The sequence below is a fragment of the Caloenas nicobarica genome, chromosome 3 (assembly GCF_036013445.1).
Source record: "Caloenas nicobarica isolate bCalNic1 chromosome 3, bCalNic1.hap1, whole genome shotgun sequence".
In the NCBI taxonomy this organism is placed as follows: domain Eukaryota; kingdom Metazoa; phylum Chordata; class Aves; order Columbiformes; family Columbidae; genus Caloenas; species Caloenas nicobarica.
The window spans coordinates 95,993,769-96,020,102 of NC_088247.1; the positions used below are offsets into that span (position 1 = coordinate 95,993,769).

The window sequence follows — 26,334 nt, forward strand, 5'->3', positions numbered from 1 at the left end:
GCAAGACCAACCTTCAGCCAGGGCCTCTGCCCTTATCTGAATTGGAAATACCCCTACTATACAGACTGCAGAAACATATTCCATCTTAACTGCAGTCAGAAGAGAATTAGAGAGGAAAAACCTGTAACTATTTTAATCCAGCAAAAATATTCAGCTGTCTTGTACAAAGTTTGGAAATGAATTCCTGATACTCAAGGTCTTTCTTCTGCAGCCAGACAAGATCTAAGGCCGGCTACTGAAAAAAATGTGGTGAATATTCTAGGTTATTTAAAAGAAGTATTTCTGATCACAGAGGATTTTATCAGAATTCTGTAAAATTCTGTGGAATACCATCCCAGCTTTGAAAACACTGAAAAGCACCAGCTTTGAATACAGCAGTGATAATTCTAGCACATACCAATGGCTTGGACAGCACTGACACAGAGGAAAAATCTATGGCGACCAAATCATATAACACGTTCAGTAACTCCTACTCAGAGGAAGAACTACCCATGAGCTTGCGTGGTTTTAACATCATTTGTCACAGCATTGTTCAAACTTACCAGTCAATGAATCCATCTACCTAAATATAAGCTAGTTAAAAGTATTTTCTTATTTGCATGATACTCACTTTGGAGATTCTACAACACATATGGCTTAATCTGTCAAACACTTTTCATTTTCCTCTTAACACACTGTAGTTTGATTTCTTGATGCTGAATAGTTCTATTTTTTTTTAATTTGATGAAACAGATCACAGTTTATAAAATTTACCAAGTTCCCAGACTTAAAAGATACGATTAGTGTGGTTCCTTTTCCACTTTTAGTGTGCTCACGTCAACCTTCTGAGACCAAAAATTCATTTAACTTGAATTTTGTGTTGCTTTTGACCCTGCTAGTAAGTTTACGCTGCACTAGAGGCAAGACAAGGGAATTTTCCTACAACAGTCCAAATACAAATGAAAGCTAGTGCAAAAAAACTACAGGCTAAAAAAGTGACTCCTGAAGAGCAATTGTAATAATTGCGCAATATAAAACTAACACATGCAAAAAGGTCCTTCCTTATTTAGAATACTAATACAATAAAAGTTGAGCCATTTAAGTCCAGTATCAAAAGAACAAATGTCAAAAAGATGAAAACCAGTTGTCCCACTTCTGAGAACAAATACAGCTCCTTTGAACAAGAACCCTGTGAGTTCATCCACTGACAACATGAGAATACTTGCCTCAGATCAGATATCAAAGAATGAAGAAAATCAATTCCCAGCAGCTAAATTAGAAACAATAGTTGTTTTACCAAGTGTGCATTGCTTAAATGTATTGCTGAGAAAAGCTCAAGATCAGTGTGGTCACTAGTTTGACACAAATGTTTTGATAAGTATTCCAAACTAGCAACATTTTTCCACTAAAATATTTTTATAGTATGTTTTTTACAGGGATTAAACAATACTGGCTAAACCCAAGAGTAATGTATTAATAATGACCTTTAAAATCTGGTGCTCACACTCTTAAAACTTAAAACACAGTGTCGCCTGAGGGTGTTTAGAAAAGACCAGTCATTAGTGCAAGTCAGATCCTTGAATTATTGAATTCTTGAACTTGGCACTTCTGGTTCCACAAGACCAATGCAAAATGACACCACAAATTTAGGATCAAATTTCTCATCACTGCTTAGAACAGTGGAGACAAGTTGCAATTGAAATTCCTATGGCTAGAGGCAGTTGCACCTGTTGGACCCTGCAGATAAGAGAGATGAAGAGTCCAAGAGAAATTTAGTGAGGTCTTTGGCCTGAAGAGGCTCTCCTGGAGCTCAGGGAAAAGATTATCTGCAGGGCCTTCAGATACAAATCAGCTCTCTGAACTTTCCTATTAAAGAAAGAACATTTTTTGCTTTTATTAGCTAGCTTCATGTTACTAGAGATTACCTTTGAAGACAAATTTAACATACTTGTTAGGCAGACATAGGCTAGGTATAACTTGATTAAGACTTTCCTACAAAAGAGAAAGGATAAAAAAAAAAAAGTGACAATCCACTGGAAGAGTTTTGTCTAAGACTGTAAATTTCCTTTCATCAGAGTAACCTGTAGGGCAGATATAATATTAATGTAAAAATCTTTTGAAATACTAGAGAGGATGACAGCATATCAACAAAACTATTCTCAAACAGCAAGTGATTGCCTGAGGCTAAATTCTTGTAAATGGAAGAAAACCAGTGATTTAACTCATAGCAAACGGGCTCAAATGAATGCTCAAGAGCACTAGACTATCTGTTTCTTTCCTATTTCCACATATAAAGCAGTATGTGTAGACTTTTCTTCCCCCTCACTTGATCTTTTGGAAAAAAAAGAGACTTGGTCATTTCATAACATATTTGTAGGTAAGGAGATATATGGGAGATAAAGTCAGAAGTTTTAAAGGGGGGGAAGGGGGAAAGTCCTTGACAATTCTGGTATCTACCAGTCTGAAAACAGTAGGTATGAATGGAAAAATTCTCTACCCCATATACAGAGTTGTTCAGACCCCACTATTAACTGTGCAGAAGAATTGGGGGAAGGGGTGTGAAGGAGATACCCGAAGGGACCCTGGCGCTCGCTAAGTTAATTAATCTGCAACTGCAGACATCCTATAAATCCTTTCAAATTTGGATCAAACCAACCTAAAAGTACCATTGTACCTCTCTACACAGCACACCCAGGTGCTGTGGATTATCCACACCACACAAAAGGGAACAGCTCAGGCCCAGGGTTGCTACAGAAGGCAGCATCACGTGGATGCAGGGCTCTGGTTTCAGCTCTTCACTGGGAACAGCTGGAGCTGCTTTTGTGCAGCTTTGAGCTCAGATTCGCAGCCCTTGCCAGACTCTGCTTGGTTCTGCAATAATTCACCTCTGGAGCCTCAACAGTCTCTTTGCACAAGCGCTAGGGGACACAAGACCAGCGCTCCCAATCTTTGCTCCCAGGATCGGCTCACATGAAGCCCCTGGGTGTGCTGGACCCCGCAAACTCCATGCAGGCCTCAGCTCTCTGTGAGAACCCCAGAGGTCTTGCGATGTTTTTAACTCAGTCCCAAAGATGCAGAAACAGTTGATCGGACTACACCGTAGCCCCGGGCAGCTAAAGGGACACAAAACATCGCTCAGGGAGGGTGACACAAAGAGCCCAGCGACTCGGTGAGGGCCTGCCTAAAGGCGGATTTGAGCGCCAAACGGCCATGAGGCTTTGCGAACCCACGGCACGAGCTGGAGGAACAAACATCACAGCTGTACCCAGCCCAGCCCAGGCCGATGGGTGCACAACATGGCCCCCGGTGCCCTGTCCCTGCCTGCATCTCTCTGGTTTTTAATCTGATCAGGGTACCGCAGCACTCGCTTTGCAGAGGAGAGACTTGGCTGTCGCTGGCATACGTACTAACACGCTCTGCTGATTTTGGAGTATCCAAAACGTACCATCCAAAACCCTCCCTCTCCTAATAGCTGGGAACCTCTCAACTTCCAGGCAACAATAAAGCATGGCCAGGTTTACTTTTTGTGTGGCTGTTAGCTTCAGCCCAGGTCCGCTCATCTGCTGTCTGAAAGTGCACCAGGCAGGCATGAAAACAGCAATCATGCCCCTCCTCCTCCAGTCTTCATTTTGGAAACAAAACAAAAATCTTATTTAACTCTCTTGCACGATAAGGTTTCAGTCTGTCTCCCCACCACCACGAAATTCACCTTTTATGATTGCAGCTAGCAATAACTGCATGCAGTGTTGCAGGAGAACCTACTAGGCTTCTGATGCATTAAGATTTTCTATAAGGCAGCGTTATCTCCATTAGAACTAATTCTGATGCATCCTGGGATTGCATTTGTGTCTTCATATTAAGTGAAGGGTTCAGTCTTCATATGATTAACTAACTTGTTAGAGCTCTTTTCCTCATAATTTAATTGTGGCAGACAACCAGCTTATAGCTAAAATGTTACTAGAGACTCCTGCATATGTGATCTTGCACTTTGAGTAATTTAATTTTGTCTTATACTCTTCCAGGCCTCAGAAACATTTAGGTCTTGCTGTATTAAAATCTCGGCTTTCACTGGATCAGTTTGGTCTCTCAGCTTCATGTCATTAGTGAAATTTCATCAGTGCTCCTACTTCCCTGTGTTAAGTTCATTAGTGTAAACACTAAGCCAAATATGTCCCAACAGGCTGCAAGCAGATGTTGGCAACCAGAGTATCTACTGCGGGTTCTTTGAAAGTTTATAGCCTGCTCGAGAAGAGAGGAATAAATGTGTCTGTGAAACAAGGTGCTGCTACTGAGAGGGAACCCTAGAAGCCTGCCTGACCTGCAAGGAAACAGGAGTATCTTCTTCACAGACAGTCACTGTAAGCCAGCGGACTTACCATGCATGCAAGAAAACTGTTGGTAAAGCATGCAACACCAAGAATCTAGCACTAGAACTAGTGGCAAATAAACTGTAGACAAACAGTAGACAGTGGCTGAACATTTTCTGCAAAGCCTCCTTGTATCAAAAGAAGATTCCTATTAACATAAATAAGCTTTTAATCAGTATTTATTACAAGAAAAAAATGAAAGAAACAAAACCCCAACAACAAAAAACAAACAAAACCACTGAAAATCCCAAACAAAACAAACACAATAACAACAAAACCAAAAACAGCAAACAAACAAAAAACAACAAAAAAACCCCACACCAAAACAAAACCAACCCAACAAGCACAAAAAGGAAACAGCAGCAAAAAGGTAACAGTAAAATTCAACTTCAAGCAATACCTATTAATTCATTCTTGGAAGAAAGTTTAAAATGCAGCAATTCAGGGACAGCAAGCTAGAAGGCAAGACCAATGAAAAACACTGCAGGTGATAACAGAGGGCAAAGATATGGCAATACAAATCTTCTGAAAGGCTGAAATTATTGCTTCAATGAAGTCAGCACAGAAAAACTCATGCAATGACACTTAAGCAATTTATTGCTTTCTGTGCATCATATTCTTAGGGGGATATGGAAGGTTTTCAGAGGAAAATAATAAAAATAATAGGAACTGAAAGGAGAAGAAAAAATATCAACGAAGTCTTTCTAGATTAACTCAGAAGTATCTCCAAAGAAGAGCAATTCGGAAGACATGAAAGCTACTGTTTAGATATTTCAGAAATTTGAAGACAGTGACATAACAAAAGCCAAACCCTCCTGGTTTCCAAAAAACGTGCCTCAAAAATGAAATCATCAAGCACTACACAGCAGTTTCCTAGAAGCATGTGAGAAGCCCTCATCCTCAACTACTGAGGTATTCAACAAGACTGGACAAAATATTAGAAGAATGTATTTTATATCACACCATTCCTCATTATTTACACATACCCTGAGGTAGCCCCATGAGTCTGTGCTGTAATTAAATGCTCTTCAGCTAGCAAGTGTATGCATAATGGGAAATCTAATGAGCATACAGTAAATTTGGTATATATATACACACACAGAATAGGTAATAGTGAATATATAAGAAAATTATCTGCTTGTCTACACAGTTATAAGTTTAATTCTTAAGGAATCATTAAAATAATCTTATCTTGTGAATTATTAGTGACTGTTTTTCAATAGGTCTCACCCCATCTAGTTTGAAAGAGCAACATGGACTGATGCATCAAAACCCTTGGCTCAGTTCTACTTGTGTTTAGCATCTGAATCTTACCCTTAAAGTGAATTACCAGCAAACGAAAACCCCCAAAAGACTCCAAATAGCTTGGCCAAGCAGAACTCTCTAATAATGTACAATAAAGTACCACATCCAGAGTACATTTATTAATCTGTCTTCACCTTCTAGTTGCTTGACCAGTTAAGTTATGCTTTTTAATATTACAAATAGCTTCTTTCCCACAAGCTTTCTGCTTTCAGGCCTGTGTCCAAGAACTCTGTAGGACCACTAACCTGAGGGACAAAGGCTTAGAAGCCTGTTTCTAATTTAAACCAGTGCTAACAGCGCAGAGATGAATACAATTGAATTCGGCCATCATGCCCAGACCATTACATTTTAAGTTGCAGTGGAATTAAAGTGCAGCTGCAGGCCCGCCGTCTCTCACGCTGAGCTATGTGGCAACACTTGCTGAACCTGTCAAGCAGACGTGCACTGTTGCTACTGAGCACTGGTGCAATGCAAACCAGTCAAAAAAAAGCAGATGAGACCAAAGATTTGCACTGGTTTGAAGTGATTTTACAGCCTTGCCTTATGATTTCTTAATAGAGCTTTGGTTATTAATTTTATGTAACTTGATAACTAAATCATAGTTAAAACCTTGGTTTTGCATGTATTGGCTGACATTAAGAATCTAGGTATTAACAACAGTTACCATCTGCATTGAAATAATTCAAATTTAATATTAAACACCAGCTTTTTATTTAAAAATGGACTCATAAAGAGGAGTTCTGGATACAAACAAGCTCAATAACACTGTATTTAAGTGCTTCCTGTTTAACAATAAAATCCTGGCTTCACCAAGAATCAGTGATTAAAACTGCCAAATACCAGTTCATTTTTCTGACAGTATCTCTGGTTTTTAACAACGTGCACTGTGCCTGAATGAGAAGAAGCAGCCCCATAATAATAAGAGAGGTTGGGTCTCTGTCTGCCTTCAGGTACGTGGGCACCTTCAATAAGCAACTGACAGAAAATCTGTGTCTGACAAAAAACTGATCCAAGGTAGTTACTGAATTTTGCAATCTCAGTGGACAGGACACACTGTCAGCAGGGTAAATTTTTCCATTGTGAGCTTCATGATTGCCCTGTTCTGTGAACCTAGAACTATAGCACAGTTAAACTAACAGAAGAAAAAGTACGGGAAACTAATAAAGCACAATCTAAAAAGAAACAAACTTAGGAATGTAGTGAATGTTTTTCATTAATTCTTTCACATATGGTTTTTATCGCCATCCAAAAATGTCTAAGTGTCTTTATAATAAGTGAACAAGTGATTCATATACTGAACTGCTATCACTGAAACCCAAACTTAAACATGGAACCTCAGTGAAAAAAACCCCAACCTTTTATCTTAAATAACCCAGGTCTTTAACTTCTGGTTATAAAAATATGAGTGCTTTATGATTAATATTTCAAGAATGTCTCTGCTGAAGTGAAAAGCAAGATGGCTTCTACAGGCAATTATAAACACCTGCTGGTAGAGAACTGAAAAGAATAACTGTAGCTAGTGTCCTTTAAAAGCTGTAGTAAGCAGCTGCTCATTTCACCCATAGCTTTATTGGATTTTCACAGCATTTTAATACCTCCTCAGTACTGGATTTTATCGTAAAAAGGTTGTCCTGGTTTGCAAGGATAAAGCAAAGATCGTTCAAAAATAAGCTGAAAAATCTAAACCCAAAAGTCTCTTCAGCAAATGTATGGATGTTTGTCTCATACTTCCCTCATTAGATTGGCATCAAAGTGTTCCTGTGTGTACAACCTCTACTTCAGCATATACCTGGACGCATAAAGCTCAGGCCTTAGCTTAACAGGGAGCAGGTGCAATTCAACCCAGGTATGAGTGATAAAGGCACCGAGGGAGCAAAACTGGGTACTGAGATAGAAGGTAAGTGACCAACACTGGTAACATGCATGGTGCTAAACAGAGGACACCCAGCTGTGGCTACAGCTCCCCACACTGCTGCTGCTGGAGAAGAGAATTGCCCAGGTCTTGCTGACATTCACCGGCAATACCTGCACTACGCTCTCCAGGGGACTATGTTCTGAAGCCAACGCCGTTCACGATGGAAGATCATCTAAAATTAATCCTCACTTGCTCCTCAAGTCTTTCACTTTCATAGCTAATACATACTATCAATAGAAACCACAATGAGTGTGCACAGATGGTCACAACATGGATAATATTGCAGTAGCTGCTGCTGCTAGAAAAATAAGATTACAAGAACTAACGTGTGAAAACACATTTCTAAACATTTTGTGGTACAGTACTATAGTGACAGGTTTCAAAACAGTTTCTTCAACAGCTGGATTAAAAAAAAAAAAAAAAGGAAAAAAGTGATTCCAGGATGTTCAAAGCTACACAGAATTGTCACCTTCCATCCTGCTATCCCATGCAAACACCTTCTAATACGACAATTTGCAATTTCACTGCGTTTCCAAACTTATGTGTGTATAAAGACACTGAAGTATTTTTATGTAGATTTGCTTTGAAGCTTGACAGTCTGCACCCCAGCAGTGTCCCCAAGAGCCCCCTCACACAATTCCTAGGCAGCACAGTGACACAATCATCAGCGCAGGAGGTGCGTGCCGGGGGGACACATGGTGTTTCACATACAGCCTAGTAAAATGAGCAGCTCAGGGGAGCTGCTGTAAGTTAATTAACACCCTGCTAGAGACTGCTCACCTCCAGAGGCACAGGCTGGCACGCCACAAAGGAGCATTAAAGCAGCTATAGAGTTTCATACCTTTGTGCTGCAGAACTGGAAGGTGTGGCACGGAGAGCGTTAGCAAAGGCTGCCCTTCATCCCACCCTGCCCAAGACACCTCTGTCCAGCCGCACGGGATTTACCTCCAGAGAAACCAGGTTAACTGCCTGTGCGACTCTTCAACTTTCTGATCAGCTGGGTCAAGGTGTCAATGGGAAATTGGTTTATGTACGTGGCAACTATCCAGCAGAAAACAGGCTAAACTCACCTGTCCTGAACAGGACGTTGCCCTAGAGGGAACTGGCCAAGTGTTGCTAAGCTTATACTGGAAAGGATGGGGCACCCTCTGCAACTACACTAACTGACAGGTGGCTATTTCTGTGGCAGTAAACAACACAAAACCTAACACAGCCTTACACACACACACTCTAAAAGTTGTCATAAAATACACTCATTGATCCATATATAAAACAAACTGTGAAGGCTGAATCCTGCTAATTGCAACTTCATCCATATTAAAGGCAGAATGATGCTTTACCAGTATACTTGTTTAAAATGTTAGTAAATGCATTTTCTATGACAAAACTTTGTCTCCATCTTCCATTACGTGGGGCCACTATCATGTAACATATTTCTCTTTCATTCCAGTTGGGCTCAGAACAGTCTATGACATGACACACGTGAAAGGCACCCATCCATCATTCAGTGAAAGCTCACATCAGTGCAGAGCAGCACAACAGATAGCAGGGTACACATTGAGGCCACCCAGCTTATAGCTACCAGGCTGGGAGAACTGAAGGACGGTCCATTCTTGACAGATCACACAGAATTGCAGAAGCACGTTGTAAGGAAAGAATTAGTATTGAAGGTATTTTAGCTGTATGCAACTTGGTATTGTGAAAAGTTGTGTTCTGTAGAAAGGGTATTTTTAATATAACAGTCATATTTAACTCTTGCAAAACTGAATTGCAGCTGGCCTGGACACTATTGATTAGTTTCTTTTTACAGTAACCATTGCTGCACCATAGCTGGTGTCAAGCAACCTGGCATAAAAATATTTCTTCTTTGTTCCTGATACTTATGCAGCCTCTTTCATCCTTATTGTCTTTGAAGGATGCTTTTGGTAAGAATCAGTTTAGAATATTTTTAAATCTGTAAGTTCTCTATGAATTAGAAAAAGATAAAGCAATTAGATTGAAGTTGATTTTGTTTTCATTACACAATTAATATAACCACTTCCAAAGTTTTTCCAGTGTTTTTTTTTCTTTTTGAAAGAAAATCCAGAGAAGATCAAAAGTAATCAAACTGTGTACAATGTAATCCTGCTTACAGCACAGATCTTGTAGACTACAGATTTGTTAATTAGCAGCAAAAAAGCATGAGACAGAACCTCTGTACATAGATATATGTTGAGTACAGCATGCACTTGGGTTACATGCTTTATTTTTGAAACTGCATGCTTCAGTACAGTTTGCAGGACATCAAAGCAAAGTCGTTTTGGGACACAAAAAGTGGATTTCTTTTGTTGCCACGTCCCACCACATTCAGACAGATGGCTACTTCCCCTGTCTGAACAAGCCAGCAGCAGCAGGTAGCCACGGAATGCAAGAATCATTGGTGCAAAGACATACACTTTATAACAGACTCATTCTTCATTTTAGCAGACTATATTAAAACCTTCAGTCCCTGTTCTTGTCTATTCAGCGTGTATATGTTGTAATATTGGCAAGACAGAAAGCTGAGATAACACAAATCTTTTAGTTGGCAGTTCTTAATATTCAGATATCTTAGGCAACAGTGTAAGACTTCTAGAACCTTATTTGAACACACATTCCTCTCTGAGGAAATTATGCATGTAGTAATTTATATTAGACTACCCCCAAACAATCCGCCCGTAGATTGCAATGTGCATATATATTCACACAGAATCACAGAATGTCAGGGATTGGAAGGGACCTCGAAAGATCATCTAGTCCAATCCCCTGCTGGAGCAGGAACACCCAGATGAGGTTACACAGGAAGGCGTCCAGGCAGGTTTTGAATGTCTCCAGAGAAGGAGACTCCACAACCTCCCTGGGCAGCCTGTTCCAGTGTCCCGTCACCCTCACTGAGAAGGAGTTTCTTCTCAAATTTAAGTGGATCCTCTTGTGTTCCAGTTTGCACCCATTAGCCCTTGTCTTACCATTGGTTCCCATAATAGGAAAGTTGAAATATTTATTTAAATGCTCAAAGATTTTAAGAGATTATGCACTGATGCTCTTTGATGGTGAAGAGCCAAATAAAAGATTTGTGAGAGCGATAAAGTAGAAAGCAACCAAAAGGCATAGCTTAATTCTTACCTTGGCTGTTTTTTTCACGAGTTGACATTTTTGCTGGTTATGGGACAGAAATAAAATATCTTAAAACTATTTCTAAAGTCTCACTCACACCTGCTTGGACGAAGACTGGCACACAGGTCAAAACTTCAGATTTTTGTTTTCATAACCTCGATTTATGCACATACACTCAGAGAATATAATTTAAAAGGTTTTTTGTTTCACAAAAGTAAAATGAATCCTCTCGCCACCCACCAAAATTTTCTGTCTCTCCTAAAGATCCAATCTGATGAGGCATTCCTCCATAATTTCAAAGATCCTTATACAGGTCTTGAGTGACATTTGGCCAGATGAATTCTTGGAGTAATTATTAATGCTATTTTAGCTCTATATCCCTGTTTCATAAGCATACATCCCAATGTATTTATTTACAGGAAATACTATTCAGTCAAGGGCAAATCTTTTGAACTTCATCCAGTATTTAAAAATAAATGCTTTTATTTACCTTGGCTGACGATGACATCTTTGTGCCTGGGGAAAAATCCAAAATAATATTGTTAATAATATGTGAAATGCTTCTCAACCAATGCCATCTAGTTCTTACACATTGTTGCATTTGGCAATCTCATCAGGTTCTGTGTATAGTGTAAGTACAGTATAAGATGCTAAAGAACTAATCTTGGTCATCGTAGTGCATTTTTACCCATACAGTAATTTATGTAGTTCCCTGTATCTTTCAAGTAACTTAAAGTCTCTGGCCCTATGGTAAGGGTTCCTAAGAACTATTGTGATAACAACAAAATATAAAAACCTTTTAAAGTTAAATTATGGAGGGTATATTCCTCGTGCACGGAATATTCCATTTTGAGAGAGTAAATCTCTAATAACCAAATGTTTTAAGCTGACAAACACCCTCGGGCCTGCCTGCAAAGCATTTAACGCCTGTCAAAATAAGCTGTCAGCACACAACACAGCAAATTTTTCTAGGAATTAACCCTGTTGGATACATGGGTTAAATGTAATAAAGTTGCAGTTCCATTTAAACTGGATCCATGCAGCATTACTGGATGCAGAACACAAAGTCTTCAAAGGAGTGCAGCTGAAACGACTCTCTTTAGCAAAACCAGGAAGGAATACTCACAAAAAACCTCAATCCTTTTTTCTAAAAATGGAAGAAATACTAATTTCCAGCATCAGTGCTACTTCTTACCAGAATAACATTCCTTGATGGGAGAATGTATTGCACAAAAAACACCCCTTGAATTCATTTGAAATTCAACAGGAAGGTATGAGTGGCATCCAGTATTTTTAGCTGGATGGAGGTCAAATTTTTGCAACAGTGACAAAGGGTCAAGCATACGCATGAGGAAAGTCATCTCTGGCTGTTGGCAGAATCACCCTTTTCCACACTGTCAAATGAAAAATTAAAATTGGATTCCCAGTCCTGCCCGCGAAACTCTGAATGATGGGCTGCCGTGGGAACCCTCTTACTTCTTACGGCTTTATCAGGCTGATTTACAGCTCGGTGTTGGCTTAAAGACTGAGCTTACTAAACAAAGTTCACCTCCTGGGCTGGTAGCGCAAAGCATATGTAGAATATTTCTGTCCTGGGGCCCACATTAGGGTCTGAATTCTATTCCCTTGCACAAGACTCCAGTAACTTCAGGCAGATTAGGCCAGAGTTTCTTAATTGGGAATGATAAATGCAATGTAACAATATGCCTTTGCACAAAACCAAACAGCTCTTTTAGAAACTGTGCATAGAAGATGGGAGTAAGAAATGAGTATTAATGTGTTCGCTTGAATGCAAATACCGCTTTTATTATAATTATCATAATAATTAATCCTAATCTTTCCTTGTCCACTCTTAGATACCTGATTAGAGACTGTAAAAGGGCAGCATTTAAAGTCTTTCAGAAAGTAAGTGGAATCATGGGAAAATGAAACACGATAGCTCTATTTTGACTATGCCTGAACCAGTATACATAATGTCAATAAAAGTAATATTAACTTTCCATTATTAGTAAATTTGAAGTATATACCACATTGTGAAAAATATTTTAGTAGTATAACAAAAACCAAGAAAAGAAACTTGATATGTAGAAATCAAGACAGAGGGTTTCTTTATTCCAAAATATTATCTAGCAGCACCCTGCCATAATCTAAATTGCCAAAGGGCTTTTATATTCCAACAGTGAAAACCAACTATAAAAGGAAAATAAATACTTGCAAAATGTAACCCGTAATTCCTCACATACAGTACTTCACAGCTCTGCAGAACTCTTCAGGCTAAGCATAAAGCTTTTAGTAAACGTGCTGATATCCACACCCAAGGTTAATTTAAAACGTTTTTGTTCTTCCCATTCCTAGGAAAGAAGGAATGCACTTGCACTGCTCTTGACTCTAAGTATGTATTTGACAGTCTTACATGCAAACTAAGGAGAGCACTATAGACACGATCATGAAAGGACTGGAAGCTACTCTGAAAAGTCTGAAGAGCTTTATTTGTCATAGTGGGAGTTTTCCAGGTGGTTCTGCCTTGGAACAGTAAATGGCTATTTGAATGAAGATTAATGAGCAGATATATGAAATCTGCAGACAACATCAAGCTGGGAGAAGCTGCCAGCATGCTGGGGAGATCTTGGCAAATAGGAAAGGACTCAGTCAAAAAGTCAACACAACAATTTCAACAAATCCAGCAAAATTTCAACAAAGTCAAAACCAGAAACTAAGTGTGCAAACATGAAGGGGCAAGTCCTATCGGCAAAGAACACTGAGGACACAAAGCGGGTCACAACGGGGTCAGCAATGTGGAGCTACAGCAAAAAGCAAACTCTTGTCCCTGTGCTGACAGTAGGAGAAGTTTACTACTCTGGGCTCTTCATCCCCGGTGAGGCCTCCACTGGAGACCACAAACTAAGAAGATCTGATGCTCAAGAGCACAAAAAACCCCAATGGGCTACAGCACATCACCTACTGAAGGTGACACTGAAAAGATCCCTGCCTATTATCTCAAACCTGCAATAAGGAACCTGTTAAACAGTTAATTTGAGAGACCCACCTGAAATGCTAACAGTATATCCTTACTATTATAGTCTACTTTAGAAACACACGTACTATGTCAAATCCAGTAAATTAACTTCAAGGAAATACACTTACATTTTCAAATCTGTTTTAATTAGGAAAAAACTAGTTTGAAGCTTCACAACAGTGGCACTAAGCCATAAATCTTAACTCACAGTGCATAATTCTGCTAACCCAAATGAGCAATATTAAAATGTATTTACACTCAAATCGTGCATTCACATTTTATAATAATTTTAAGATTTCACGGGCATCTTTTCAGGTTATGCAAGTAATCACTCCTGGTAAAAACAAAGATGCAAATGGTCTTAGCATATAAATAAATAAGTTCGCTAAAATTATGCATTTTCATAATATTTTGACTTGAATAAAGTTCACTTGCTTTTATGTACTCAAGTGATACATACTTGTCTGCATTCTTCACCACTTTTGATATCAATTTAGATGTTGATGCTACTCTCAGCAGCTTGTTACGACTGTCATCTGAACTCTCCCAAGCACCATGAGGTTTTTCAGCAGTTTTCTTTATGCTAGAAGAAACAAAAATATATTTTAAAATGACAAGATAATAAGATAACAATAACTGGAACTGGTATGCAACTGACAGATCAAGCAGCAGGAGACAAAAGCAGAGCTAGGTCTTCCTTCAAGCTGAAGCACGAAACAGGAAAAAAAGATTAGTCAAAAAGTTCTAACTGGATGAATGAAAACAATTCAGCAAGACAGTTGCCAAAAGTTTTATCCATTCCTTTCCCTTTCCAAATGCTCTTACATAAAGCCTTGAACAAAATAACTCTATACTTCATTACTATATTGCTAATAATTACAAAAGTGGAAAAAAGGAGGCTACAGTATATTAGCCTTAAAGAATAAATTATTTTTTAAAAAAATAACTTAAGAAGGTAACAAAGAAGAATTTTTTTTTCCCCTGATTAACTGTTCACCAGCTTTAGTGTGCTGATTTCTGAGGCAGAACAGTTCTATCAGATTACAGTTTCATATGGCTGTTTTGCAGATAGCGCATTCTAAACCACGTTACTGCCTTTAATCTTTTGCAAGAAATGTCTGCAAACTTCTTGCATGAGTAAGGTAAGCTAGGTTTGGCCCAATACTACAGATGATTAAATCCATGAATTCTGGTACAATTTTTCAGCAATCTTATTGTAGCCAATTTGCACTAACAAGAACCTGCAAGTTTTGCAGTCATTAGTTCATTAGTTTCACATACACCTTAATCATGGAAAATGTGTTCGCAAGTGACCTGGCCCAAATTATTCTTCAGCCAGCTGATTTAAAGGCTGCGTATGTCCTGCTAACACTATGACACTTCATCCCGTCAGAAATGCTTTTTGCAGGAATAAGTCCTGAACTGCAACCGTAGAAATGGCAAGCTGCTTCCCCAGCACAAGAGGATGAAAAGTCCTGAGACGAACAAGTTAATCAAATCAAGTTAAACCATAAGGAGACTAAAAAAGGTGTTTACTGTTCTCCCCACACTGCAAAAGATTAGTAAGCAAGACTTCAGACAAACATCTTTACAGTGAGATACCAGGCAGGAGAACAACAGGCCACAAGTTCAGCTTCAGACAAACTTAAGAGTTTGTGCAAGACATGGAGACAGAGCCTTTATGGAGTGTTATAACATGCACCAGTCAAGTGAAAGTTTAAATATTTATTAGAGCTGTGAATTTGAGCAATGCAAGACAACATAATCTTGTGAACGATAGTACATTTCAGAATAATAAATTTCATTTTCTTAAGAGTTTGTTTCGGTCTCCTAAATGCCAAACAGTAAAAGAAAATTTCACACCTTCTAAAACATTAAGGTGCCAATGAACCAAAAAAAGAAAAAAGAAACCACACTGTGTGATCCACATCATTTTGAAACTCAGGGGAAAAAAAGAAAAAAAAAAAAAAAAAAAAAAATCACCCAAATCTTAAAATCCATTTCCTTAACTTTAAAAAGCCATTAAAAAACAATCCAGGAGTACCATTTTTTCTGTTTCTAATTCCTACTAAAATGAATGGGAACTTAAATGTAAACCTAAATAAACTTAAGTCAAGCAGTTCTATGATTTGGGTGTAAAACCAGAACTTCACTTGTGTAAAGAATCAGAATAAAAGTGAACCACCCTGCAACCTTGCAGGAATGGAAAAGGGGAAGGGCTGCAAAAAAAAAAATCTAAACTGCAGTCATTTTAAAGAATAATTTGAGAAGAAATACTCCCAAAGGAAGACTTGCAATGATGCCAGTATTTAACAAATACTGTTACAAGATGTAGTAAATGGTCCCATGCAAAATACACTCCACAATTCAGCTATGCCACACAAAACCTATGAAGTGTATTTTGAGAAGGATCAAAGTCATCATTAAATATTTTAGAATAACGACTGATTAGAGGTAATCCATCATATTAGGATTTCAATCACAGAGAAGAAAATAAACAACTTTGTAATCTTAAAAATTTACTCAAAGAAAAATTGCATTTTTACTTATTTGCTTTGTTACAATGCATGTTAAATGCATCTTCTCAAGCACAAAAAATACAAAACACTTATTAACTTGATCATGAGACTGGAACTATTTCACATGACTTGTTGTCAAATATGAACTCAGTATCATTATAATCAGTTTCTAATTCTGTACTGTGGTACTGTGAAAACCTTTTAGCTGGAGCAGAACTCTTGCTTTCTTGAGTTTGCCTGTGTGTTTGGAGAGTCTGTGAGGAGGGCTGGGGAGAAGGTGATGCTTGAGTTTGTGGACTTTGATCATTAGAATGAGATTCCTCTTTTTTTTCTTTCTGTCCTGGAGGTTTTTCCTTCTTTTTTTCTGTACTGCTGTAAAATAAAGTACAACATAGGGAGGAAAAAAAAAAAAAAGAGAACAAGCAAATAAATTAAAAAGGTGGGAGAAAATGCCCTCTGTGAAAAGATGGGAGAAGCATGTAACAACTTACTACATATAACCACTGAAAGAACACTTTGATTATTTACTCACTCTACAGGTCAGCATTTTCCTAAAAGACCTGTTCACAAGCTCCAAAAATAAAAAAAGGTGAGAGAGACATGGAGAATTATTTACTTATTTTTACTGCATAGTTTACTAAGTTTACTCTGATTTTAAAACGAATACAAGTTTGATTTGAATATGTCCTTCATTCACGGGTGCTTCTACAGCATCCAAAGCTGACACAAGTTGATGCACCACAAGTCAGCTGTCCCTCAGAAAAAAAAAAAAAAAAATCATCTCCGATTTAGTTGAAGCCTGCCATGAAGCTACACCCCTCTCTCTGTATTTCTGGACGTGCGTGGTACCCCTTATATTTGCACTCTCACCGAGAGAGTGAAATGCTGTTGCTGGTCCCTTAGCTCTTTCTGGCTGCATCAGAGTTCAAAGGAAACCACCCCTGGAAACTCAACACTGGTTTGATCTGTACTTGACTGGCATCGGTTTCTTGCCACTTCTTTAAAGCCTTCAGTAAATGACAGCTAAGAATACAATCCTTATTTTCATAGTGCTGTATTTATTAGGCTAACATTTGAAACAGCTTTAAATACATGTCATTAACAACTTTAAATTCACTAAGAACCTAACCAAAGGTCCACTAAGTAAACAAGAAGATTAATTTAAAGAGTCTTTACAAAATAGCATGCTTCGCAATATACTGAATCACATAAACAATAGCAGGACCTAAAAGAGAAGATTATTCTGTAGTGCGTGGCCTATTTCTTTTTTAAGATTTAAAAACCTCCATCTTCCAATATAAATTTCTCAGTGAACAAAAAGCAAGATACAAACACTGGCTAGAAAGGGAAAAGAAAGATTTTTCTCTTAGGTTCAAAGAAACCTGCAAAGTAAAAAAACAAATAGGATCTTTCCGAAGAAGAGAATCCAGATTTCTATTCCCTCACACCAATTCCCCCCTTGAACTCTTGTGTAATCTTAATTACTTGTGTTGCCATTTACCTTCCCCCACAAAAAGAAAAACAGTAAGACAAACGGGCTCTCAATTTTAACATAACATTCCTAGGACCCTTTTTTTGTTTCATTTGTTATTTCAGTTAAAAGTATGTAACCTGCCACTGAGACAAAGCTGTCAATGGTTACAATTTCGACTTTTCTAAATGCTTCCAAAGAATCACTGTAGAATAGGTCAAGACATGAAAAATAATATAAACCCCAAAATACATTTATATGGATCACTCAGGATTTCTTCTGTAAACTAGTTTAAAATGTCAATATAAACCAAAGATACATTTTATTTTCAGAAAAAACAGATGAAAACAAAACAGAAAAAGCTTTCACGTTTCTTGAGTAGATGTATGTGAACATAAAGAACGAAGCTTGAAGAACCTTGGAGTTTTGCTTAATAATTTATAGCCAGAAGTCCTTAATTAACTAGAACCATTTAAAAAAATATATTTTTTAATCAGAAGACTTAGCTTGCATTGGTGGATGCAAACACATACTATGTAATCTTAGTCATTTCACAGTCTGTGGCAAGAAATGCAGTATAGTGAAATGAATTCTTGGAATCTCTTGTCACTAAAAGAACCTGGAGTCTCTCTTCCTTCTCTGACAGGTACACTCATAGACCTTTGCATTCATTCTCCCATAAACTCAGGACTTGTCAGAATGAAGTCCCCCTATGAGGAGAGACTTTTTTTAAAAATTTAATTCTTTCTGGAAGACGTGCTTCCAATTTTCCCGTTACCCCTACTTGAGGATTTCAAAAATACAGTCTAATAATAGTAAGAGAGATGAGGGAAGCAGAATGAGAGAGAACACCCAAATGAAATGACTTCCGTAACTCCAGCTTGGTAGCTTCGTCCTGCTTGGTGAGAACAGTGGCTCACCTGGCATCACGTTCTGTCTCCAATGGCAGCGTAACAGTGGGGTCACTACCTGCAGTCCCTTTCACCACGCTTTTTGGAACGTCCTGTTTACAATGACACCAGCAATACTGCAAGTCACCTCTGGGGTCCTCCAGCAAGCTTGGGTGAATGCCAGCTGCTGACAGCAGCATATCGTCTAACTCACCAACTTGGTCTCGTATTTTCTGTGTTCATCTGATCCATTTCCTAGAATTTCCACAGGTTCAGTGTGGGAACCTCTTCAGTATCTTCACCGAGCTTGTCAGCTGTGGACTGTTTCACACCTTTGCCATTAGGTTCAGTCCTTAACTTCTCTGTTGGGCCACAAGAATCACAGGATCACCCTGGTTTCTCTTTGGGTTGCAGGACAGGGTATACCTTGTGTTCCGGCACAGTGCTCATATCCACCACCAGGTTTTTTAAGTGCGCTTCTTTTATTGACTGCCATTTTCATTTGAAACTAAATTATATAGGTATGTGCCAGTCTTGGTATTGAATATGTTTGTGCTGAATTTATGTTTTGCTCACTTCTGCTGAAATCTTCAGCTTAATTGTATTATGACTGGCTGTTACAGAGTGGCTCTCCCAATAATACCTCTTCAACTAGGACTTTTGCAACAGCTGAAACTAAATCAAAACCAGCACCTTTTCAAATGGGTTTCTAAAGACTGGTTGTTCTGGGAAGCAGTCCTTTAATGCATCCAAAACTTGGTTCCAAATCCCAACTCAATGAGGTATTTCCTCAGTCTACATAAGGGTAGTTGAGAGCTATTACTATCTGTCCTAATTTTGCAGATTTTCTAATTTCCCTTGGCACAATGTTTCATCCACAACACATTGGCAGCTACTGCAGAGGGTGGTCATTCTGAAACATGAAGGCTGTTATTACCAGAAGCTGTTCTCAGAAGAATGTTAAGTCCTAAGGAAAACGATCCAGCAAGTCTTTGTGACAGTCACCTGAAGTACAAAGTATAAACCTGTTTCCAATTTTAGTAATAACACAAGGTATGGAGCATGTTTTTTTGTTCTACAGAGTTTCGACACCTCTATCACAAGCCAGTTCCAGACTACAGTGCTGAAATTTTCACGTGTACATGACTTCATCCCTGTCTATGGGACATCATCTATCTGTTGCTCCTGGTACCTTCCTGGGCTCTGGTTTTAGTGACAGCTGATATTTTAGCATACCTTTGTTGAAATGAGACGTGCTACTGCTGTGCAGCTACTGAGCAATCAGACCATCTCCATGATCTCAGTATTGAAGTTGGTAAAACAAGGATTAAACAGTCCAGGAAACAAAACAGAAGAAATTCTCAGAAATGGCAAGTCTACAGGGGCCAGAGCCCCAGAAATGTACAATATTAAGACTGCACAAAATACAGACACTGAACTTCAACAACAATAACAGTTTGGACACAAGTAGACTTCCCATTATTTGTGACTAGATGTACAGCTAAACGTACTTAGAACATGAAAAGCTATAGTCAGGCTATAGAGGCTGTTTGCTAACTGAAGTGTAATTTTGCATCAACAGATGACCATGTCCACCTGCTGCATCAGTTCAACCTCCAGCCTGAAGAAAAGCCCTGACAATTTGGGGTGAACTATTCCATTACCAGCTGATATTCTCCTTCGGCCTCCCTCCCTGTCATACTGACAGAATGTTAGAAATAGAAACATTTACCCCAACTTTAAGGGAATGGGACTTCTACTGACATTGACTCGTTTGGTGCTGAACAGTTTTGCTGTTGTTAAAACACTCCAACCACAAAGCCTGATACTGGACATTTTCTTTCACATTTCTTGAGCTGGTAATTTTACAAAAGCGAGTCCCATATCTTCAGATGTATTGGAAGAACCAAACCCTCCCCTGGACAGTTATTTGAGGGTCCAGGGAGAGCCACCCTCAGCATATTCAAGGCTTTCCTCTTCTGACCTATCCAGGTCTCCTTTTAAAGACCTTAACTTAGATGAAAGGGATGCCGGCCACTCCACTCTGCTCTTCTTCTGTAGTCAAGTGTTGAGCAGTCAATGAATCAAGAAGGCGATTCAGGGCAAACGCAAGCCGAACATCACAGGAACTGGACTGGCTCTCATCAAAGTGCCAAGAGCCACAAGGTTAAGATTAATGGAAAAGTGCTAACTAAGAAATACCTTCCTGCAGGCATGTCTTTTGTCCTGGTGCCTGTCACACTAACAGCTACGAGACATAGAGTGATCACTATCTGATTTATTGCTAAAAAGCAAACATAAGGGTTCGATAAAAAGATATGCAATGCTACACAATGGAGAAGAGTGAAAAGCAGGGCACAACCCTTGCTGTCCAAATTCAAAAGGGCACTGAAGTTTCTTCTGGTTTGTTCTCGTACAGTCTATATTTGCATAAAGCAATTCCCTTAAGTATATCATTTCGCTGTCTTGTTGTATAGCACAGTTATTTACATCCACACTAGAAGATAAACCAGCCACTGGAGTTGCCAGAGAACTCTACGGAGGCCAAGAATTTGTTCACATAATTTACCACGGTTACACATTATTCTCTGCCCTGTGGCTATACCTGGCAGCCTGTTCTACCCAACAAATAGGAATAGGTGATTAAAGCAGCCATGCAATCACTATCTAACAGACTCACAGAATAAAGTAGTTATACAGATGCTTTGTTTACTGTATGCAGCTGAAAACATTACATGGAGGTAAAAAGCTATTGTTTGGTGCTTAGCTCATTTAGCTTACATATACTCAAGCAGTGCTATTTCTACGCATTTGAGAGCTGATACACGTTCTACATAAAGACTAAGTAGCCATATTTTGGGTTAAGATTTTCTACACAAAAATGTAAACTTTTATCTTACACAATTCACTATTGTTTCACAGCTATTTTGCTATTGCCTCCTATTTACACTCCAAACAATGAAGTCAATTTTGTCCTTAAATTTCCTTGGGAAAAAATAAAGATGCAGATGAATACCAGAAGGAAAAAAATTTCCATTTGTATTGGAAATACATTTGCTCGTTCTGTGCCTCAGTGAGAATGCATTTTAGAAACTATACATTACAGAAATACTCTCCATTTATGAATCCTTTTAGAACCCTGCTGCAAGCAGCCCAACAACACGGTACATCTCCAAAGTTTATTTGTGCCTTACTAGACTTCAGGAATCTCTGCTAAAGGTCATGCAGAGGCAAAAATCAAACTCTTGCTCTTTTTTTTTTTGTGTTCCCCACCACCCCACTCCCAAAAAAAAAAAAAAATCATAACAAGTCAGTACCTTTTTGCAGCAGATGAAAGAGTTTCTTTTCTGGCAACAGAAACAGAAGAACTGTGGCTTGTTTTCCTGCTTCCCGTACTCCCATTAGTTATACAGGACATGGAGAGGCTCGGCTGACCTAGGAAAAAAAAAATATTGAAGAACACAAGGTATTACTGCTGTATCCAAAGATCCATCTGAAAAACCAGAAAGCTGTCAGATGTGGACCTGGTGTCATATAGCAGCAGTCCCAACATTCAGGACAACCATCAAGCCTATATCCAGTGACACATATTAACGAAAGCCTTAACCTTGGCAGCTGGAGACAGGAGACCTGGGACATTAAGGCAAGAATATGCTCGGATAGGGGTCAGCTTCTTTACTGCTGTGCTGCCATCAAATACTTTAATTCAGTGATATGCTACATCTCTTTCCAGTTGTGATCCACAGGGAGAATTATAGCTTACGTGTAGCCTTCAGACACTCCAACAATTGTGGGACAGATCTGATTATTTCAACTCTGTTGTTCAAAACCATCACGGCTCAGATAATACCACATAAGGTTTGTTTCTTTCAATTTGTTTGTTTTTTACTAAAGCTCAAAGAAGTTGCAGACAGAAGCCCTCACTACACTGAAAGAATTATTAAGTTATTTAAGGGTTACAATTCTAAGGATTCAAAAATCAAAGCTTTTCGGGTTGTTTTCAGCTGCCCCTTCCATCTTAAAAAGGTATCGACCTTTGAGTATATGCACTATGGTATAGTTATGAAGTTTCTGATACAGTTTACTCTGTAGAACATCTGCCACAGCCAGTGAACATGACAGACCCCCTCCAGGGATGAATCAAGACTGTCTATGTGAAGAAGGCTGTTGTCTGTCAGATGCCCACTTCACTCATTGCAGAAGTTTGAAACTATGCTGTGAATGTGGGAGGGGATTGCAAGGAAGACATAGGGAGCGAAGGCTCTTCTATTTAAAGAGCTGAGCCTGGTGATCGGCTCCCAGACCTGCCTCTGCCACAGGCCGGCAGTGAAAAACAGGCATTTTACTCGAACCTGACATTTCACCCTTTCCCGCTAATTGTGTGTCTTTCCTTTTTTGTGTGCCTGTCCTATTTCTAAAGTCTAATTCAGAAAAAGAGTTTTGCCCCCTCCTCCTCACAACTGCTAAACTTGTGTTTTTCCCCTCTGAAGCATTACATGCCCTTAAAAAATCCCTGGGCTAATCTCACATTAAAGCATCCAAAACTGAGCGGTCACTTTTGACCCCATCTCTGCGCTATAATACATCCCCATTTCACAAACAGCAAGTTATTACTGCATCTCATGGGGTTGTGCTGTTCAGCCGCTCTGACTTCAGCCAAAAGCATGAAGGACACGATTGACAGGAAAATAACAGGTCTGTGTTCATGGCAGGCTTGGAATAGTGTGAAATAGATAAGGCATGAGGCCATATATTGTACATAAAAGTGAGGAGTAAAAAAAGCAGTCGGGGAGAATTGACCACTCTGCTGACTGAGGGCAAACTCGCACAGATGCATCCCTTGAACAATACCAGCCTTTGGTCCATTTGTCACATCATAGCCCTACCAGGCAGGCTGAGAGGCAAATTAATTCTAATTTTAAACAAGCAATTGACATACAAGATTTACCCATCAAGGGAATACTGGGACTTCAGAACTATTTGGATGAAGGCAGAAATGGGCTGACCTGTGCTAGCCATATACTGCTTCAAAAGCACCAAGCAGCATGTGGCCATATCTGAAATTCAGATCAGGAAAGCCAAAAGGAGCATGCAGATTAACCTCAGCAGAAATGAGAACAAAGAAAATCTCAAGAAAGACACAAATACAGAAACACTGGAAAGATCATTGTTATTCTTCCTAAATTCTGCATAAATCAACTTAGTGATTCCTTGCAACCAGTACTTCTTAGAGACCATTTTACTTGCAACACACACATTTGGAATACAGATTTTATTTTAGAAGTTGATATACTGTACGAAACCTCTAAAGCTCAAGAGATTTTTACCCCCTGTGTAACTTAGATGCCAGGACAAAAGTGCATGAGCTTAAAGAGCACTTTTAGTATTAGAAGCCCATAAATTAGCTTCCTTTATTTTCAGTGACAAAGTAAATCATCTTCTTTGTGGAGATGCATAATATCAAGGCCTATGATTCACTCTTGAACTACATTTGACCTTAACATCTCCGCCTGCTCATCGCAAATAGATCAATGCCTCTCCAACCAGTGCTAGCGTGGCTTTCCAGAAACATGAACCAGGAGGCATAATAGCGGTAATTCTCAGTACAGTGTGGAAAGCATTCTGTGGAAAGTGTAAAGAACAGAGGTACTACATACAGGCTACAGGAACTTACTAAGTTGAAGGAAAAAAACCAATGCTCAGTTTTCTCAAGCAAGGAGCATATCATTATTTTGTTCACTGACAGCATCTAGAGTAATCTCCCCTAATAGACATGAAAAGTTTTAGTTCCTACTTACATCCAAGGACAAAACTGATTATGAATAAAACTGTACATCAATGTATACTGACAACAGGAATGCACTCTGCTCCACACAATGATTAATGCAATAATGATTGAAAAAAGGAGCCGTATGGCATTTTTGGGATTATTTGTTTTTCAGTGAAGTGGATGTTGATGGTAGATCTGCAGTGTACTTTCTAATTTCAACAAGTGGCATGCAAATTTAAGTCTGAGGTGAAGACTTTTGAATCAAAATAAAAACTATTTTTGTAAAATGACTAAAAATTACAAATAACTCTGATCTCCTGAATCACACGTTTCTTGAAAAAGTCACAGAAACATTTGGACACAGACCAAAACATCAAGATCTAGGAAAACATGCATTGATGGATTTTTTCCAAGTGTCAAAAATACATCAGGTTTCTTACACTGCAGAACAAAACCTTGGTCAGTCATAGTTGAGTATGCCACACCAAACGTGCAATAAAATGTAAAAAAACCCAGCAAAAACAATGAAACAAACAAAAAACCCTAAACCCCAAACCCAGTGCACTTAAGAAACAAGCCCCCTTCCAGGCTCTCTATATGTTCTGTTTTCACAGAATCACAGAATGTCAGGGATTGGAAGGGACCTCGAAAGATCATCCAGTCCAATCCCCCTGCCAGAGCAGGAACACCCAGATGAGGTTACACGGGAAGGCATCCAGGCGGGTTTTGAATGTCTCCAGAGAAGGAGACTCCACAGCCTCCCTGGGCAGGCAGCCTGTCCCAGGCTCTGTCACCCTCACTGGGAAGAAGTTTCTTATCAAATTTAAGTGGAACCTCTTGTGTTCCAGTTTGCACCCATTGCCCCTTGTCCTATCATTGGTTGTCACCCAGAAGAGCCTGGCTCCATCCTCCTGACACTCACCCTTTACATATTTATAAACATTAATGAGGTCATCCCCTCAGTCTCCTCTTCTCCAAGCTAAAGAGCCCCAGCTCCCTCAGCCTTTCCTCACACGGGAGATGCTCCACTCCCTTCATCATCTTTGTTGCCCCGCGCTGGACTCTCTCCAGCAGTTCCCTGTCCTTCTGGAACTGAGGGACCCAGAACTGGACACAATATTCCAGATGCGGTCTCACCAGGGCAGCGTAGAGGGGGAGGAGAACCTCCCTCAACCTACTAACCAAACCCCTTCTAACGCACCCCAATATTTAACTAGATATTGAGAAATGACCTTTGATATTACTTATTTTTAAAGGGGGGGAAAAAAATAAATAAAATTAATCTGCAATTATACGTTAAGAAAATCTATTTAGGCTTTAAGCCATGAGAAGGAAAGGCAAGTTGAAGCCCTGTGCACGTCCCAGGCTGTGGAGCTGCGAAGCCTGGCTGCCCAGGGGGTCAGAGACACACAGCCAGGATCCTCCCAGCTGGGTCACAAGCCCAGAGAAGCTGACACACCAGTCCCAAAACACACAGCTCTCTTCATGACTTTTAACCAGAGCATCTCTACAGTCAAGAGACGTCAAAAATTAACAAGGCTATAACCTTTCTCACTGCAGAGCTAGTCCTCCAGAGCAGCCGACTTTGCTTCAGGGACCTGGGAAATATCGAAGCGGCACAGGAGAACACAAACTCCTGATCAATAGACTACAACAATTAAGTTCTCCCAGTGCTCAGATTGCACGTCTCTGCCAGTATCATGTCATACGTCATCTGCTGGCATAAGTAGTCTGAAATTTTTCAGACTGAATAGCACTCAGCTTTATCTGATAGTTTGGAACAAAAGCCAGACATAAACTGAACATAAAATGAAAGTCAGTGTATGGTGACCAGGATTAAAGCCAAATTGTCAGAGATCAAAGTGGTAAAAAATGTCTTTTATGGATACTGGATTCAACTCTGTTCTGACAATTTTCATAGAATAGTATCTGTTGAGTTCAAAAGAAGCATTTCATTAACATGTGACATG

At 39.2% G+C, this 26,334-nt stretch overlaps 1 protein-coding gene across 3 annotated transcripts in view; it reads right to left on the bottom strand.

Moving 5' to 3' along the window:
* Window positions 1–26,334, bottom strand: part of EML4 (EMAP like 4) — a 164,653-nt gene that overhangs the window by 40,043 nt on the left and 98,276 nt on the right. For 2 of the 3 annotated variants that reach the window (XM_065631052.1, XM_065631050.1), the window contains exons 3-7: window positions 21,912–22,029; window positions 16,432–16,605; window positions 14,175–14,297; window positions 11,189–11,214; window positions 10,708–10,740 (exon numbers count right to left, since the gene is read on the bottom strand). In XM_065631052.1, the coding sequence (XP_065487124.1) occupies window positions 10,708–10,740; window positions 11,189–11,214; window positions 14,175–14,297; window positions 16,432–16,605; window positions 21,912–22,029 (474 nt within the window). The remainder of the gene's footprint in view (window positions 1–10,707; window positions 10,741–11,188; window positions 11,215–14,174; window positions 14,298–16,431; window positions 16,606–21,911; window positions 22,030–26,334) is intronic. The other variant, XM_065631051.1, reaches the window with a different exon arrangement.